The 17,910-nt window shown below is 37.3% G+C and overlaps 1 protein-coding gene across 7 annotated transcripts in view; it reads left to right on the top strand.

The window, feature by feature from the left end:
- Window positions 1–17,910, top strand: part of Ikzf2 (IKAROS family zinc finger 2) — a 155,121-nt gene that overhangs the window by 121,338 nt on the left and 15,873 nt on the right. For all 7 annotated transcript variants that reach the window (XM_029481577.2, XM_029481573.2, XM_085838167.1 and 4 more), the window contains one exon: window positions 15,135–15,272. In XM_029481577.2, the coding sequence (XP_029337437.1) occupies window positions 15,135–15,272 (138 nt within the window). The remainder of the gene's footprint in view (window positions 1–15,134; window positions 15,273–17,910) is intronic.

The following is a 17,910-nucleotide window of genomic DNA, read 5'->3' as shown; positions in this document are numbered from 1 at the left end:
CAATGCTCTTAAGTCACACTACCTATGACAAAGGAAAGAAAGGGGATGGTGCACACATGTGCCTGTAAAATAGTAAGTTGGGAATTTGGGCCTAAGTATGTGGTTGCTGTCAGTATGTTAAATATGTCCGTTTGTCAGGTTATTGCATTCATCTTCTCAGTCTGAATGTGAGGTGTTAACTTTCCAGCCCAGCCCACGACCTAGCCTAAAGAGCACTCCCTGCTCTTCCAAAGTTGGGTTTTTAGCTTATCCAGTTTATTTGAACTTTTGAAGTGGTCATGTAGCAAATATTAAATAGAGGTTTCCACATTGCCCGCCTTTTTTTTCTGGCCCCCTGCTCCCCAGACCTAAAGGATCATTTACTCATAGACATTCAAATGCTAAGACTAGAATGAAGGAAAGGGCTGGAGAGGCGGCTCAGTGGTTAAAGGCACTTGTTGCTCTCCTGGAGGATCCAAGTTCAAATCTGTAGTCCTAGTCTCAGGGAATTGACTCTATCTTAATGGCTTCTGAGGGCACTGCATGTACACAGAGCACAGTCGTGCATGCAGACAAAACACTCATACACATAGTTTCTTTTCAACAAAAGAAAAAGAAAGATCAAAAATAAAAGGGAGCAAAGAAGAACTGCCATGCATATCCCATTAGCTAAAGATCAAGGACAAATTTTCAGTGCATTGAGAACTGAGTTACATTTTGAAAAATATGTTCCAGATTTATATTATGTGAAGTTGTAGAAGAATTGAAGATGCTGGCCCTGTCTTAAGCTCTTGCTCTCAAGAACTCTTTGAGATTTACTATATAACTATCCTTATATAAATACCATATATGCATGTATGTATATACATATGTGTCTGTGTATGTGTGTGTGTGTATAATTATATTGTAGCATAATTTTTATTGGATTATTATCAAGTCATGTGCCAGTACTCCTACTTCAAAACCAATTCCTTTTGTGCTTAGATTTTCAGTTTAACAAATTATTATAACTCTTTTCTTTGTAGATACTAAATGGCATGTTCACGATTTTACATTTTGTCCTTTTAGGTATTACAGCCAGTACTTTATGGAAATAGTATTGCACTTAAATCCTTACTAAATAAAAATATCTAACGCACCTGTTATTTTCAAAATATCATAAGAACTAGGATTGTATATGTATTTTTATAGTTAATACTTCAACATTCTTGTATACATATCCACACATAGACACACAGATTGTCTTAATTTATAAATACATAAATAAATAAAAGTAAAAAGGGAAATGCAAAAGTTTTTAAATAAATGATAAGCATGTGTGTGTATGTGTGTGTGTGTTTACAAAGCATATTTTATAAGTCATAAAGGGAAAAATAGTAAGAATTCCCTCACAGGGTTGTTAATATTTTATGCCATATGAAAGATTTAGTATTGGATCTGGAGAGATAGACCAGTGGTTAACAGCACTGGCTGTTCTTGCAGAGGACCCAGGTTCAGTACCCAGTACCCACATGGTGGCTCTCAACTGTCTACAACTCCAGATGTGGGGGATCCAAAGCCCTTTTCTGTTCTTTGTGAGCACCGAGAGTGCTTGCTGTGCATAAAATAAAGGTAGGCAAAATACTCATTTATATAAAATAAATTTTAAAAATTAGCTTTGATCATAGGCTGGTTTTAGATCTTTATTACTATGAGAGAGATTGCTAAAACAATAGAATCACTTAAAAACATTTGCAAAGTAGACTGATAATGCTCAAGGAAACTTAGTTACTGTCTAGTGAAATCTAAATATAACCCAAAATACGCCTTGACATACCATTAGGTCAGAGACTGAGTTACGTTTCAAACATGTACGTTAGAAATTAAAAAGCAGATCATCAAAGGCATTATCCTAATTCAGGGTTTGACCCTCATTTTAATAATGAAATCAACTCATGTCTACAGCAACACTTTTTCATTAAATTCTAAGAAAAGTATTGACGTTCACTTTGACATTGTTTAGCCTATCGTTTTCTTTGTACATACCTCTTAAAGTCAACGCATTGTAAAATTACTTTGCCTTACTGTATCCTCATCATAACCCACCCTGACTATAGCAATTGGAAGGCCCTTCCAGTGATAAAAGCACATGACTTGTGGCAAATAAGCCTAAATAAATACTGTACTTATTTCTAAATACTCTAAAAATGTTGGAGTTTTTTTTTTTTTACAATGCTTTATGACCTCCCAATATTTGACATTTTTTTAGCTCAAGAGATTTGTTATTTATGTCTAATTGTCAGTTTAAAGCAATTTGGTCCTATAAAAGGGAACCAGACCAGATGTGCCACACAAATGCCCATCTGTTAAAGCATCTCCCTCCCTATTGTACATTTGAAAACATTTCAAAGAAGAGAGATCTGTCTTGATTACTCATATCCTTGTTATTTTAAGGGCTGTGTGATAGAAACACACACACACACGCACACACACACACAAATCAGAATCATCAGATGCCTATGTGTTTTCCAATGATTAAATCCAATGATTTAAATAAAATTATTTAAAAATAGCAAATAGTGCAATGATTGTTACAACCCAATTTCCCAGTGAAAATTATCTCATTTATATAAGTTGTATAATTACACCTTTATTATAAGAGATCCCTCTAGGATTCAATCTTGTGCCTTATACTTCCTTTGAATATATTTGCACATTTTTCTCTCTATTGGGCTGGTAAAGGAATCCATGGGGATTATAAAGGTATAGGCCTCTTGCCCTCAGAGAATTGGATAAAACATTTGGCCTTTTTCACTTACTTACAGTTCTCAAAATCTCTGAAGTATTAATCTGGCTTGGATGGAAAGGTCAACCTTTGTCTGTATTGCTAAAGATATAATGTCAATTGCTCTAATTATAAACTTCATATGAAACAGTGTATTGACTATGTCAAATACAATTCATTCTGTTTTTCTCTCTTCTGTAGGTGTGTGTGTGTGTGTGTGTGTAAATATAAGTATGCACTGGGACCTGAGGTCACTGCTTAGGATAAACTGGCTAGGCAGCGTGTCCAGAGCATTCACTTGTTCCTTCCATCACACCAGTCCGCAGCATTGTGCTTACAGACATGCACTGCCCTTCCTGGCTTATTCCAGGGATACCAGGGATCTGAGCTCAGATCCTACTGCTTCTGAGTACTTTGCCACCTGAGCTAGTTTCAGCCCAAAAGACTTCATTCTTTAAAGCTCAGATCCACTGGTCAATAGGATAATCACACTAGATTAAATGATGCCAACTAGTACAATTCGAATTTATGGTGACAGTGTGTTTTAAAGGTAGTATAAATTGTCCTGCAGGTTTCCTATGAACAGCACTGTTTGAAACTGATCTTAGGCCAGCATCTGGCCTATTTTCTAGGTCATCTCCCAAGTGTGAACTTTCCCCACCCTCGCCCCCTCCTTTCCTTTCTGGGGGTGGTTGATAGAACTGGATCACACTGATAATCACACCAACAGTATCAGTTGCACACATACTTTGCATAACCGTGGAGTGCCTGAGTCCACCCATCCAGCCCTGATAATGACACCCCAGTGTCTCTGCCCTCTGCACAGAGGAGAGGGGATACTATTCGGTTGCTTTTCCCTGACAGAAGGCCGTGACCACCAGATAAAAGCCACATTGGCTCGCCCCAGCTACTGTGACAATCTGTCAAAGTTGACCAAGACAAACTCCTCTTTTCCCACCTGTGGTAATAACCACTACCTATCTACTTCACCTCATACTTCTTTATAAAACAAATCCTAACTTTATCAGCACATGCAACCCTGTCTTACAGGTAGAAGTGGTTGTGCTACTTTGAACCTTCCTGTACATTTCTAGAAAAACAATATTCATGAGAAGTTTCTTCCGTGGTACATTTTCATCTCATGGAGCTAATTTTGTTTCACTTTAGTGTAAACACATTTGTTATGTCAGCTTGGACCCCTTCCTTCCCATTCTTTCTCTGGTCTCATGAGCTCTAGAGAAACTGGAAGGACTCATGGACCACTCTGTTATTGTTAAGAAAACTCTGCAGGCGTTGATCTAGTTCCAGGGATTGCTAGCAGTTTCAAGCTTCTGTGGATGCTGGCACGGACACTCTGAACCCTAACTAAGTCTGCTTTCACATCTTCCCAGCAACACCAAATCTTCATGCAGGATTCGGGCAGAAGTAGAGAGGCTCCACACCAGTCTCAACTCATGAAACACCATAGTGGGGCATTATTTGGGACTGTTTATTGATTGATTGATTTTTGTAACTAATCTCCATTCTTTATGTTCCTTACTTGAACATAGTAGTCAAACATATAGTCTTCATCTATAGCCATTTCTGTCTTGGGAGAAAAAGCAAGCAAATAAACACACAGTGTAAAGTTCACTTTCACTATGTAAATATTTAGAAAGTGACTAAAATTTTATTCATGGCATAAATCATCAGTCAGTGATATCCCGGTAAAGTGCAATATGGCTAACCTAGGACTCATATAGGGTCTGCCTTAGGACTAGAATTTGAATGTGTGTGAGCGTGCGCATGTGCACACGTGTGAGCACGCACACACACACACAGACTTTCATACTTTATATAATGACTTAAATGAAATCAACTTATCTGCTTTCAGACAAATGCTGTTTGGACATCTATGTTTTTTGAGTGTATTGCTTTCTTGTAAAATCTGTTATTATATTACTTCAGCAGGAGACAAGAAAAAACAGTTTAAGAATAGAAATTACATGGGCCATGGATTCAACTCACTTGGTATAGAATGTAAGATTTCTGGAACCCATATAAAAAGTTAGGTGTGATAGCATGGGCAAGAGTATCCCTGGGGCTCATCACGCATCCAGTCCTGATGAGTGAGTTCTGCATCCCAGAGGGAGACCCTGTCTTAAAAGACAACATAGATGGTCCCTAAGGAGCAGCATGTGAGTTGTGTCCTGGATTCTGAGAGGACATGTGCACACACTGTGCCCACATGAAGAAAAATAGAAGTTGCATCAAAGGAAAAGTTTATATGATTGGATTATTTATTTGTTAAATCTAGAAAGTTCTGAATTGGGTTTCTATTGTTGTTCCTTCAATGTATGTTTCACATATGTATAATAATGAAAAGAATCACCTCTGTCTCCTTCCTTCTTAGATTTCACTATAGCCCCTTCCTGCTCTTTTGTATCTTTTTATACCTTCACAGTTTCTCTAGCTCATTTTCTTACCTTCACGAATCAGTGAAGCAATTTATAATATAGCTATGACGAAAATGTGTACACCCTCTAAACTCCTTATGGTTAATAATGGTAAGATAGTCCGACACTTTATGTGTGTCTATTTTAAAAGGCTGTAACATTTGAGATATCTAAATGTGTGTATCTGGTTTTTGCTTAGGTGATTCATTGAGAAATCAAAAATAAACAATAAAATAAGACATTTTTCATAATAATGAGGAATACTGATACCCGAGTTCCTCGAGCACTTTACAATGTGCAGATCAGTTCATTTTGCTTCCTAATTTAGGCATTCAGTGCAAGGAATCTTGGGGACGTTGTCACTTGAACAAAGCGATATAAAAGTAGATATCAAAAAGTTGGACTTTTCTGAAAATAATCCTGCATGAGTCTACTTTTATTGAATTATGTCAATTCTTCTTTACAGTGGACAGAAAAGGAAAACGTAGGAATGTTCTTTATCTTCCAGAAGTCTAATTGTTTAGTTTCAAGGCACCACTTAGAGTTGCTTTGCTTGTTTCCTACTTTGTATTATTGTTCTCTTCTATTTTTGTGGTTTGCAATTTGGTTTTGTTTGGTGGTACGGGGTATTGGAGCTAGAGTCTCGTGCATGCTGGGCAGTTGGTTCACCTATGCCTCAAACCCCAGCTCATGCATCACCTGCCCTTGTAGGTATAATTTCCCCTGCTGATTTTGTCTTTTGAAAGGCTTTCAGCTGAATTTGGAAGATGATGTTATTAACATTATTGTAAATGGAAATGTTGGCATGATAAGAGTTAGCTTTTATAATGCAGAACGATGTCTGCCTGTTTATCCATCATATCCATCATGTATAAAAGATGCACATAACACACATTTTTGGAGTGATGAAAGAAGCAGAATTCTTAAACTTCATCAGGTCATACACAAGAAAAATAAAAGTACATCACTGAGAGCGCCCTGGGTGTGTTCATTATTAGACATTTTCCTAAAACCTAACAAAAGTGTGTTTGCAGTCATTGGAGGAAACATTGGCTTACATAAGTGTTCTTTCTCTGCCCCCTCTCCGGTTATAAGGACTCTATACACACACACACACACACACACACACACACACACACACACACTCAATCCTTTCATACACACACCATACACACACACACACACGTGAGTCAGCCTAATTTAAATATACCTCTCATATACCTACTTAAACACTTAACATTCTTCTCTCTAGTCCACAACCACACTAATAAAGAGAGGCAAGTTATTTATGATAAATTTTGACTGACATCTAACTATACTGTCATGATTTAATATAACAGGGGTTCTCTGAGAAAAACATAGTTCCCTTTTTAGGTATAGACCTGTTTCCTTTCTAAGACACTTAATCAGTGTATTCCAAAATGTCTAAAGTCATCAATACTTGTACATATTTAGGGTTTTGGGGGGGGGGTGGGGAGATGTGAGCATTTCTAAAGCATTCTGTGTTAGGCAATATTTTAAAGAGTGTATCAGTTAAAATAAATTATAGAAGGGAAAGATATCAAGTTTCTGACCATGTGAAAATAAAAGTCCGAAATCTCAAAAAAATATTTGTTAGCTATTTATTACAAATGGATTGAAGTGTGACTAGCAGTTATACACACAGACTGAGTAAGTTGTTGAGAAAGCTATAGTGCTGAGACATAGTTGATAAGTAAAGGGAATAAATAATTTTTTAAATAGCATACAAATCGCTGGAATTATTTAGTTATTGTTCACTTTCATGAATGCAAATTAAAAAGAAAAACCATTTCTATTGTCCAGCATAGAAGTTTCTAGGCTTTCTTGGTTCCTTTTGTGTCTCTATTGTCTTTCTAACTTTCAGGCTAATAGAATTATCTAACAGGTTATTACATGGTCAGGCCCCTAGGAACATTTCCAATTTTGTGATAGCATGTGAAATGAGAAAAGAAGCAAGGTCTTCATCTCATTGTTAAATAGTCCTGGTACATAGAAATGTGACTGTATGCCTTCGTGGGCACAACTCAGTTCCCAAACCCAGGAATTGTGTGGACCACAGCCATGCCATTCCTATTCCATAGTGATGTGTACAGAGGACTCTTTCTACTAAAGCAATGGCTGAAGCCACACTTCCAAAAAACCTTGTCAATGAATGGATGGAGTGTGGTAAACATGGTCATACTGAGCAAGTAAATTACACTGTCTCTTGTCGGATGGTATATTATTGTGTTTCTCTGTAACAGAATCTCTTATATGGGCTTCCTGAGCAACTTCCTTTAGCACCTTAGTGGAAAATATACTATTTTAGAAACAACATACTCTGTCAGTGTCAGTGTGGGAAAAGACTTGTCTGATAGACTACTAGGGTGAGTATAAATTTTCAAACGCTTCTTTTGGTGTGTTATGTGGTGATAAAGGCGTGAAACCTTAAATTTGGAGACTAGAGAGATAGACCCATGTGTGAAGTGTTAGCTGCACAAGCGGAGGAATCTGAGTTCAGATTTTCCACTCCTCCATCTGAGCTTTACACAGAGCCTTGTGCTGCCTAGAACACGGTCATTGAGAGCAAGTACGGGGATGTGCAGATCAGGGGATGCCTGGGTAACTGCAGAGATGAAAACAGAAAGCCACGGGCTCACTGAGGGGCTCTGTCTGAAATAAATGAATGAGTGAGCGAGTGAGTGAGTGAGTGAAAGAATGAGGTGGAGAAAAACAAAGGCAAACACCAGGCATTGACCTTAGGGCCTCCACATGCACAGGCATGACAAATACACTTTCGCATGCACACATGTGTGCACGCACACAGAGAATCACACATGCAATGCATAGGAAACCTAAAGGTGTCCATGTGCAGAGTCCATACAATACAACAGATTACTAATCCAAACAAAGTATAACCATTTGAACTCTGTTAGTAATGATCTTCCTTTGGGTTAATTTATAACTCTACAAGTAATTATCAAGTTGTCTTCCATTTCCATTCCAATTATCAACAATACTTCTATTCCTAAAAGTATTCATAAGTGGATTTATTCACTTTTCCTAAAAGAACATAACTATAATATCTAATTAATGCCTTCTCTCTCCCGGTTGTGTCCATCTTGAGATGGTAAATGTATTTTCTGCATAATAAATGTGTTTCTTTGTGTGTTTCTATCTGTGTAGAAATATTTACATCAGTATAAAGAGTGAGAAATTTACCAATGTATTAGTAGATTGTCATGTGTTTTATACATTCACTAGAAAAACTATTGAACTGAACTATTTGAAGAAAATATAAGTGAAGCAGACTTGGTTCACTTGGCATGCCTTCATGCCACCCCATAAACAGACAGGGAAAACCTCTCAACTGTAGGCCAATTCATTCCTTTGCTTTATTTCACCTCGTTTTCTAAATTTCCAATTTCCTATTTATTCCTTAGGTTAAGAATTTTTATTTACAGCTCTAACAAGTTATGTCAGTGAGTCTGTTATTATAGGATTTTTTTTCTAGAAGGGCTGTATGTTAAAGGAAAGAGCAGTAATAACTTTTGAAGCAGTTATAAATGCTAGCCATATTGTCTTCTCTCTAAGAATCTTTGGTGTCGTAACTTATCTTCTTAGAATTATACTTATGAGAAACTTTGTGCCAATTACCTGAACTGCATTGGTACTAAAATGTACAGAATGGGCCTGACTTCTTGGTATTTATTTGCATGTCTTCTCAGTATTCGTCAGTTAAACCTGCAGCTTTTGCTTCCAACCGTGGTGAATGTTGGAGCCATATTTGCCTTCCCATCATAATCCTCTAGAATATCGCAAAGTCTATTAACCGACTTTTCCATAGAACAATGGGCACTGTAGGACTTTGATGCCCGAGTGACAAAAAACAAAGATGTCAAGGACTATAAATTGTTCCAGCTGACTTTTGGGAGGCAGTTTCCATGCAATCTCTCACCCAGAGAACCCAACTAGTTCCAGGCAGTTGAGCTGAACACAGAGGCAGAGAACAGAGCAGGAGGCTGCAAAGAAAGAGGCATTACATTTGCATGTGGTCCTCTTGACCTTTAGGCTGACTGGTGATCAGTTTCTCTGAAGTTCAGAAAATAACAACCAGAAAGCACCCACCAAAGTGGAAAGATCTTGCTTTCTGTAGCATCGTGAAAGGGTCTAGCCTGGCCATTTTAGTATGCTCTGGGCCTTCTATAGATCATAAAAGCAAACTTCAAAAGGTCAAGATAGATTCTAAACAGTGTAGCTATGTAAGGGAACATGTCAACATTTTAAAGAAAGGCAAAACAATCTAAAATCCACTAATTCAAAATTCACAATATAATTCTGCTTTCTTCTTAAACAATTTAGAAACAACAAGTTAAAACCAAATATATATTAAGAAAGAAAATAAGGACCAGGACAAAAATAAGTAAGTAGAAAACAGAAAGGAAGGAGAGAAAGCCAATGAATGCAAAAGCTGATTTTATGAAAGGAGCCATCTAAAAAAGAGCTGAGATCAAGCCATGCTAAAGAGAGGAATGCATATATGACCCACCACACAGAGAATGAAAGTACGATTTCTGTCTAAGCCCTAGATGCACTGGAAGCAAATACAGAAGTAGTATAAAGAGTTTTATATCCGTGCATTCAGGTAAGTGGCAAAATTTCTGCTTTTCCAGGAATTTGTCAAACTTCACTCATGAAAAGCCAGATGCTTTGGCTAACCTTTATTTACTTAGGAAATTGAAAGAGGAATTTAAAACCTTCCCAAACCAAAAACTACACATGATGTCACTGGGAAGTTCACAATTATTTGAAGAAAAGCAGTGTACGTAAGGAAAACATATGGAGAAATCAACTCTACCAGAGGGGAAAGATGGTAGCATTTGTTACCAATATCTGTGAGTTCAATTAGTGCAATTACACAGCACCGATGCAGTTCAGCTGAGGTCAGTCTGCTAGCCAGTCACAGCTATGACAAAAGCTGAAGAGTGGGTAGCAGCAAATCTCGTGAGTATAGATGCAAATTTCCCTAATAAAAATCCAACACACAATTCTTGAATAAAAATTCAAATTTTTCTAGTTAGAACTCTTAAGATCTACACTCTGAGCAACTTTAAAAAATGTGTTATAAACTATAGCCATCACACTCTACAGTAGTCCTTGTGAGCTAGATTCTAGAAATATAAGAAAGAGATAACATATCATTCAAACAGGGTTTAGTACAAGAGTTTTCAAGTTGGTTTGACAATAGCTACTAATCCATTTATAGAATTCTTTCAGTTAGCTTATAAATAAAGACCATGGTAAAATCTCGATTTTCTGATTTATGGACAGAGATACTAGAATGGAATATAGTCTAGCAATAGACTACAGTAAGTGGGCAGTTGATTGTCTTCAGCAGAATGGATATAATTTTCTATCAGTGACATCAATAAAGCAGTAAATATCTCTACTTTCAAAATGTGTTCTCTCTCTCTCTCTCTCTCTCTATATATATATATATATATATATATATATATATATATATATTACTCTTTCAAAAAGAGTTATGACTCTTTTTGTTAAAAGTCACAGACTCTTTAATAACATGTATATTGCCACATATTTATATTACATGCTGTGTATGTATGTGTGAACTTTTCATAAATATTATGTATGATGCACATACATTTTAAGAGCTAAAGAGCATGCACCAAACTCTAAATTAAAGACATGCGATTGATATTTCAGAAATACCCCAATCAAAGACAAATAGATGTTAAGAGCTTTGCAGTAAGTAGGCTACACATAAAATCACATTTGTATCAAGTATTTAAAAGAAACTAAAGATTATTACTTCAGTGGAACAAAGCCTTCAAAATGTAAGGGGAAATTATTTCCAGAGCAGAAATCCTATACAGAAGATAGGGAGAGAAACACATTAGTTTTAGGAAATCAGGGAGGCCAGTCAGAGAAACAGTGACCAGTGCCAAGCCTATAATTACACAATAATCTAAAAATTCCATGGGTTCTGGTGATTTGGGAATATGCCTGATTGTGAGAAGGCAAGAAGGGAGGGACACATGGCATAGACCTGAGAACGGATTGGGATCAGAATGTTTAGAATCATTATTATTAGGTGTGGAAGAAAAATCTGGTGAGGAGAGAGAGGGAATACTGGGCACAAGTCTACAAAGAGGGGTTTTAAATGCAGTTGTTAACTAGGAAAAATTAAAAATTGTACAAGAACTGAAATGGAATTGGGTTCAGCCATATAATATACTTTGATTGATATCACCATTAATAATGGACATTTCCATTTTTACACTATTAATTTGAACTTTTCTTGTAATTTGAAATCAAAGGAGGCTTGAGAGGATGTGTATAGGTGGGGTGAAATACTTACCAAAAGGGAATGCATCATCTCTCACCCTAATGGATAATGACAAACATAGATACATTATTTAGAAATAGGGTATAATTACTTTCTAGTTGGAATCACTTTTGTTGGAAAACTACTTTGGGAGTTATTAATAGACTGTAGGAGCCAGACAGGAAAGGCATACTGTATTTCATTAACAGCTCTTAGTTTTATTTATTTGTTTTTCTTTACATATATTTTTCTTTACATGTGTAACTGGTAAAAATAAAAATAATCATTAATAAAAATAACAAAATAAACATGCTGGAGAGGTGACTCAGTGGGTAAGAGCATTTGCTGTTCTTCCAGAGGACCCAAGTTTGGCTCTCAATACCCAAATGGAGACCCACAACCACCACCTGTAATAGATGTTCCTACTTCAGACATACCTTCCCATTCCATCTTAACCTAAAGATTCTATATATTATACTAGCACTCTGTTCTTTTACCTTGCAACACAGCCTGTAGTATATTGTTAGTAATTTGAGTCTAGGTTTTTACCAAACTGTAATAATAAATATGAGATCCATGAGAATTTGTTCTGCACTCTACAAGTCCGTTTCAGCACTGGATTGGTGCCTACTGTTTCTTTTGATAAATATGTATTCCATAAATGAGAGCTGTGAAAGAAGGTGTACAATATTTCCAGAGCAACTATCCTTGAAATAGAATAGTATTATAGTATGGAATTTCAGAATCCATACGTCACTCAATATTTGTGTAATTGCTATAAAATGGAAATAAAGATGTGATGAAATTGAGGAGGTTATACTTCTGAAACTCAAGTGTAAGAGTTAATTTTTTTTTTTTTTTTTTTTTTTTGGTTTTTCGAGACAGGGTTTCTCTGTGTAGCCCTGGCTGTCCTGGCACTCACTTTGTAGACCAGGCTGGCCTCGAACTCAGAAATCCGCCTGCCTCTGCCTCCCGAGTGCTGGGACTAAAGGCGTGCGCCACCACGCCCGGCATAAGAGTTAATTTTTTACATCCTATTGATGTTACTGACAGCAGGATTGGATGAAGAGGAAGGACTAGTATTTTGTAAAACGGGAGAAGAATTAAAACATGTGAGATAGGCTTCAAAAAAAGGGCGAAGCTAGGAAATGAGTTGACGTCAGTAAAAAGTTGTGACAGTTAATGTCGATTGTCCACTTGACCGAGTGGGGAGTGATTCCATCTTGAGGGGTCATCTACAGTAGGTCAGCCTCTGAGCATGGCTTAAAGGAATACATTAATGACGTTCATTGAGGTGGGAAGAACTATGCTAAAATGCTGCAGCATCACTCCCTGGGTTTGGATCCTTGAATGCATAAAAAGGAGAAAGAATGGTGAACACTGGCGGTCACTGCTTTCTGCTTCCTGGTTTGGAGACCATGTGATCTCCCACAGCTTTAACTTCCCTGCCAGGCTGGACCTTGAGCTGAAATAAACTCTTTCTGCCATTGAGTTGCTTTTGTCTAGACATTTCATCACAACAACAGGAAAAGAAACTCAGACAAAAGTATACTTGTCTTTCCTCATTCTTTTAACTGTATAGAGTAAACTGGGAGGTTTCAGGGGTTAGAAACATAGCAGAGAACCTTATTTCAGTTAGGTTGGCATTATATTAAGGATTCTTAGAGTAACCTGGAGAAAGTATGTTGAAAAACACATAGGATATCATAGGATCCAGCGTAACAGAACTACCAGTGGGGACGGTGGGAGGCAACTGAACTGTTTCACAGTGGACTATACTTGCATTGTCAAGTGTGTGACTAAGTATTAATTGATTAGACCTATTCAGTATAATGTCATCCGTTTCTATGGTAATTGAAAACGAGAATATCATTAGGTAGTGCTACATCTTGCAATATGCTTACATGTAGATACATACTGCTTAAACTATTTTTGTCTAAAAATAGTTTCTTATCTGTTAATACTCTCACAATAGATTATGCCCTACACCTATGTTAACAGCTACTTCCCAGAAATAGAACCATGAGTACCTAGTTTTCAAAAGTAGAAGTTTTTCTCCAGTATTTTGAAACCTTGCCTTAGATTGCTTTTGTCAAAAAAAAAAACTTTATTCAACTTACATTTTCTAATAATTTGTTTTAATAAATGTGTACAGTAAAATCCATGGTTTAGGCTTGACTTTGTTGTTCTTCTAATAAGCCGTGCAAAGGTTAGCCATGCAATTGTGAGCACTTCTGCATGTCACAGTACTACAGTTTCTCTCGTGACCAGTGTCATCACCTGGGTGTGTAAGGAATAAGGTGTAAGACAGTGAAGATCTTACTATAAAAAAATGAGGCTTCTGTTTGTTCTCCAAGCAAAACTAAGAGATTCCTCAGGGAGTCAAATGAGGTTAACTGGCCCGATTCAAACTGTCCTTCAGAGCTGAGGGCTCTGGCACCAGCCACTAAGTGGTGTCTGTTATTCAGGATCCTTGTCAAACCAAGAACCAAAGTGCTCATGACAGCCATATGGATGATCCTGTCCTAAAACATCTCTCAGCCCAAAGGTTATTTTTCTTCCTTTCTATAAGTTTCTCGAAGTTGTTCCCCATAAATATCACAGTGTATATTTTAGTAGCTGTATGGAAGTAATGGCTTCCTGCCTATTAGGAAAAATTCTTTTCCATAGTATGAGATGCTGTGGAAGACAAGATTATCATAGTAACTAACTATGTCAGTGCTTCAGTGGTTCTTGTTAATAATCCAGTTCAGAGTACCTTGGATTCTTGCTATCACAAAGGCAAGATCTGCACAGAAGAGTAAAGACACTTGTTGCAAAGTTTTGCTATGTGAACAATTACTATCCAGCACAAAGAAAAGAGAAACTCTCTCGCTACTTAATCTATAATATTTTCAATGCTTAGATTCTTTTTGATTTTTTTTTTGGTATCTATGAATAATCTCTTTTTTTTCCTTTTAAACAGTGACATTTCAAGATGTTCCATTTTTAGCTTTTCTTCAGAAAAATTCTCAGCTCTTACTAAAACTCATGTATGCACAAGCTCGCACACACACACACACACACACACACACACACACACACACATCTTTCCATGTATGCATGATAGCCCTGATGTGGCATAGTTGTATAAATGTCAATGTGTTAAGAATCACATAATGAGCCGGGCATGGTGGCGCACGCCTTTAATCCCAGCACTTGGGAGGCAGAGGCAGGCGGATTTCTGAGTTCGAGGCCAGCCTGGTCTACAAAGTGAGTGCCAGGACAGCCAGGGCTACACAGAGAAACCCTGTCTCGAAAAACCAAAAAAAAAAAAAAAAAGAATCATATAATGTAAAACTTGATCATCAGTCACCATAGATGAGAATAAAGAGAACACAGTCAGACCATGAGTTGATTCAGTATTTCCCCTACTCTTGGTGGTGTAATCATCCTACCTTGTTGCTATCTTCTCATTTTGCTAGACAATTTATGGTTTTTGCCCAAATTGGAGTGTGGAGGTGGAAGAGACTGTCTGAAGAGCATATAAATGTTTCTTCCAAACTATCAGAAGCTAGCAGTTCATTTGCTGAGGAGCACAGCACACTAACCTTGACTCTCTTCACAGTGGGTAAACCTCACAAGTGTAACTACTGTGGCCGAAGCTACAAGCAGCGCAGCTCACTGGAGGAACACAAGGAACGCTGTCACAACTATCTCCAGAATGTCAGCATGGAGGCTGCCGGGCAGGTCATGAGTCACCATGGTGGGTAAAAAGCGCATTTGTGGCCTTTGTTCCCTCCTCTTTTGCTTTCTATAGTCCTTCTCGTGGGTTAGACCATTCCATCTCCCTTTCTATGTGAAGAGAAAACCTGACTGTGTTTCCCACAGTTTTCAGCTGCGTTTACTGTGTCTAGGATTATCTTCCTCAGCAGTTGACATGAGCTGTTTTGGAACACACTTCGAACAAGATGATTGAGTTTCCGTGGCACTCCCAAATCAGTTCTGATAGCATGTGTTTGAATTAACACAGTAGTGACAGCCAGCGTTAAAGCTGTATTAAATGCCACAGGAAAGCACTGCTTAGTTATCTCTTGAATTTCTCCATGGAAATAGTTCAGTGTGAGTCTCTGAATTTCCTGAGAAAGCGCAGAGGGTATTAACATTATAGATTTTCTCAGAGCCACACCATCAGGGATACAACCTGAAATTTTGCTCCATAATTTATTTGGGAAATTAATAATTTTGCTTTAGACATATATAAGAAACAACCTAGATCAAAATTTGACCCTGCAGCTTCCCCCTAAAACATATGCTGTCAGAGAAACATCTTGATCCTAGCAATACACTCCAGCAGTGTGGAAGGTGGTCCTGATGGTGAGGCAGTGCCTACAAAGTTAATTCAGCCAATGAGTCTTAAAAAAGAGAGGAGTGAACTCAAGCTCTTCAAATTCTTGCTGTCTTTCTTATCTCACTAAGTTATACCAATTGATTTGATACAAATAAAAACAGAAGTCCTGCCTTAATAGGTATATATGTGGGATTTTTTATTTAAAAAAGATTAACCAATACTAAATGTTATAATGTGCTTCAATCACTTTAAACATATCAATTATTCATTGACTAAGATATGGATAAGTCAGGGCTCATTTATGGAATGTTTCAGTTTATTTTAAATGTATTTTAAAAGTGTATTAAAGTATATTCTGTGTAAGTGTGCTTATAATGCAGTTAGTGATTTTGTGGTTTTAATTTGAAGTTTTAAATATTTTTGTTATTGTAAGTAGTCTGAGTCCTTACATAAGGAATAGCTTCTGTCAGATAATCTAATCTAGTTTTATTCATTGTTGTGAATTTATCATATATGTGTATATTATCATCACTGGTAGCTAACATTTTCATAGACCTATCCATGTTGAACTCTGTGGATTTGGTACTGCAAACTCTCATTACCTGGATGAATGCAGACAGCATAGGACTCATATGTCATACAACTGTGGGTCTTAGGGTTTTATAAATATGGTCTCACTGTGTTGTGTTTGAATATGTTGGTCATAGATATACTATGAGAATTAAATGTAATAGGTTATATAATAAATGTCTCCTAAGCAGCTGTTTTTGCTATTTGATTTCAGGGCGTTAATACTAAGAATGAGTAGGTGGGCCACTCCCTTTAAGGTTTTCACTGTTTAACTCTGGACATTGCATCTGCCTACTCAGAACATTGCTTTGTTTTAAATCAGTGGTTCTTATCCTTTCTACTGCTGTGACCCTTTAACATGCTTACATGTGTTGTGGTGATCCCCAACCATAAAAAATTTTTTGCTGCTACTTCATTACTGTAATTTTTCTACTGTTATGAATTGAAATATAAGTACTTTGGGGAATAAAAAAATGCCAAAGGGATTATAATCCACAGGTTAAGAACTACTGATTTAAATTGTTGGTTTTAGTGCCATCTGGCAGCAGAGGACTAAAAGAAGCTTAACCCTATGCCAAAGCTCTCCAAAGAGGCTTCAAAGTATCCTTACTAGTATTTCCATCGGATGTTTCCCTGGTGCAATTCTGGCCTTCAATTCAAGGACATGTGCAAATTCTAATAATGTATTTTTTTATTCGTTAATTTGGCTATATGTATACCCAAATAGAAGTCAGAGTTTCCCATAACTTCATATTGTTGTAAAGAAGATATGAATATATCATTTTAATTAATATTCTCTATTGGCACACAGACTTACCATAGAATTAGTGTTATATATTGTAGAGAGAGAAAGATGTGTCTTCTAAATGACTGGAGCTTTGGTCCTGTCCTTGTTTCCCAGATTGTTTAGCTCTTCTCAAGTACAGTCTCTTCACAGGGTTGTGATGAACCTAGAACCCAGTGGGGCTGAGCTTGAAAAAGATAAGCCAGGGCACTGGGCCCAACAGGGTCAGGCCAGGGAGGAATGGCAATGATGGTAGATGTTATATTATAGAATTGAACAACTATTCTTAAATATTAGACAGTGTGTCAACCACACTCAAACCCAACTACACTTCAACCACAGTGTTAACACCACTTCATGCTGTGCTTTTTCTGGGGTCATAGTAATATTTTTTGGATTCCTCCTCTGTGCATATTTAGTAGAGAACTGTATTGAGTTTGTGGGTAGCTGGTGAGAGATGCCCTAGGGAAGAATAGCAAGGGTGGAAGGCTGCCATAGTTGTTAAGTTCTCATCTACATAGCTTGTCCTGAACCTCAGAAAGTTGGCTTGCTTCCCTCCCTCTCTCCCTGTCCTCTTATCTGCTCCTCACTTTCTGTTAGTGGTATGAGTAAAGGTTTTTATCACTCTGGCTGCCTTCACCTCCATTTCTGACACAGTTTCTTTTCCTAGCCTCTGTTTTCCAAAACTTGTTTGTTGCC

Source organism: Mus caroli, unplaced genomic scaffold (assembly GCF_978045245.1).
Source record: "Mus caroli unplaced genomic scaffold, Mus_caroli_1 scaffold_1, whole genome shotgun sequence".
Classification (NCBI taxonomy): domain Eukaryota; kingdom Metazoa; phylum Chordata; class Mammalia; order Rodentia; family Muridae; genus Mus; species Mus caroli.
This window is presented reverse-complemented; position numbering and strand designations above follow the sequence as displayed.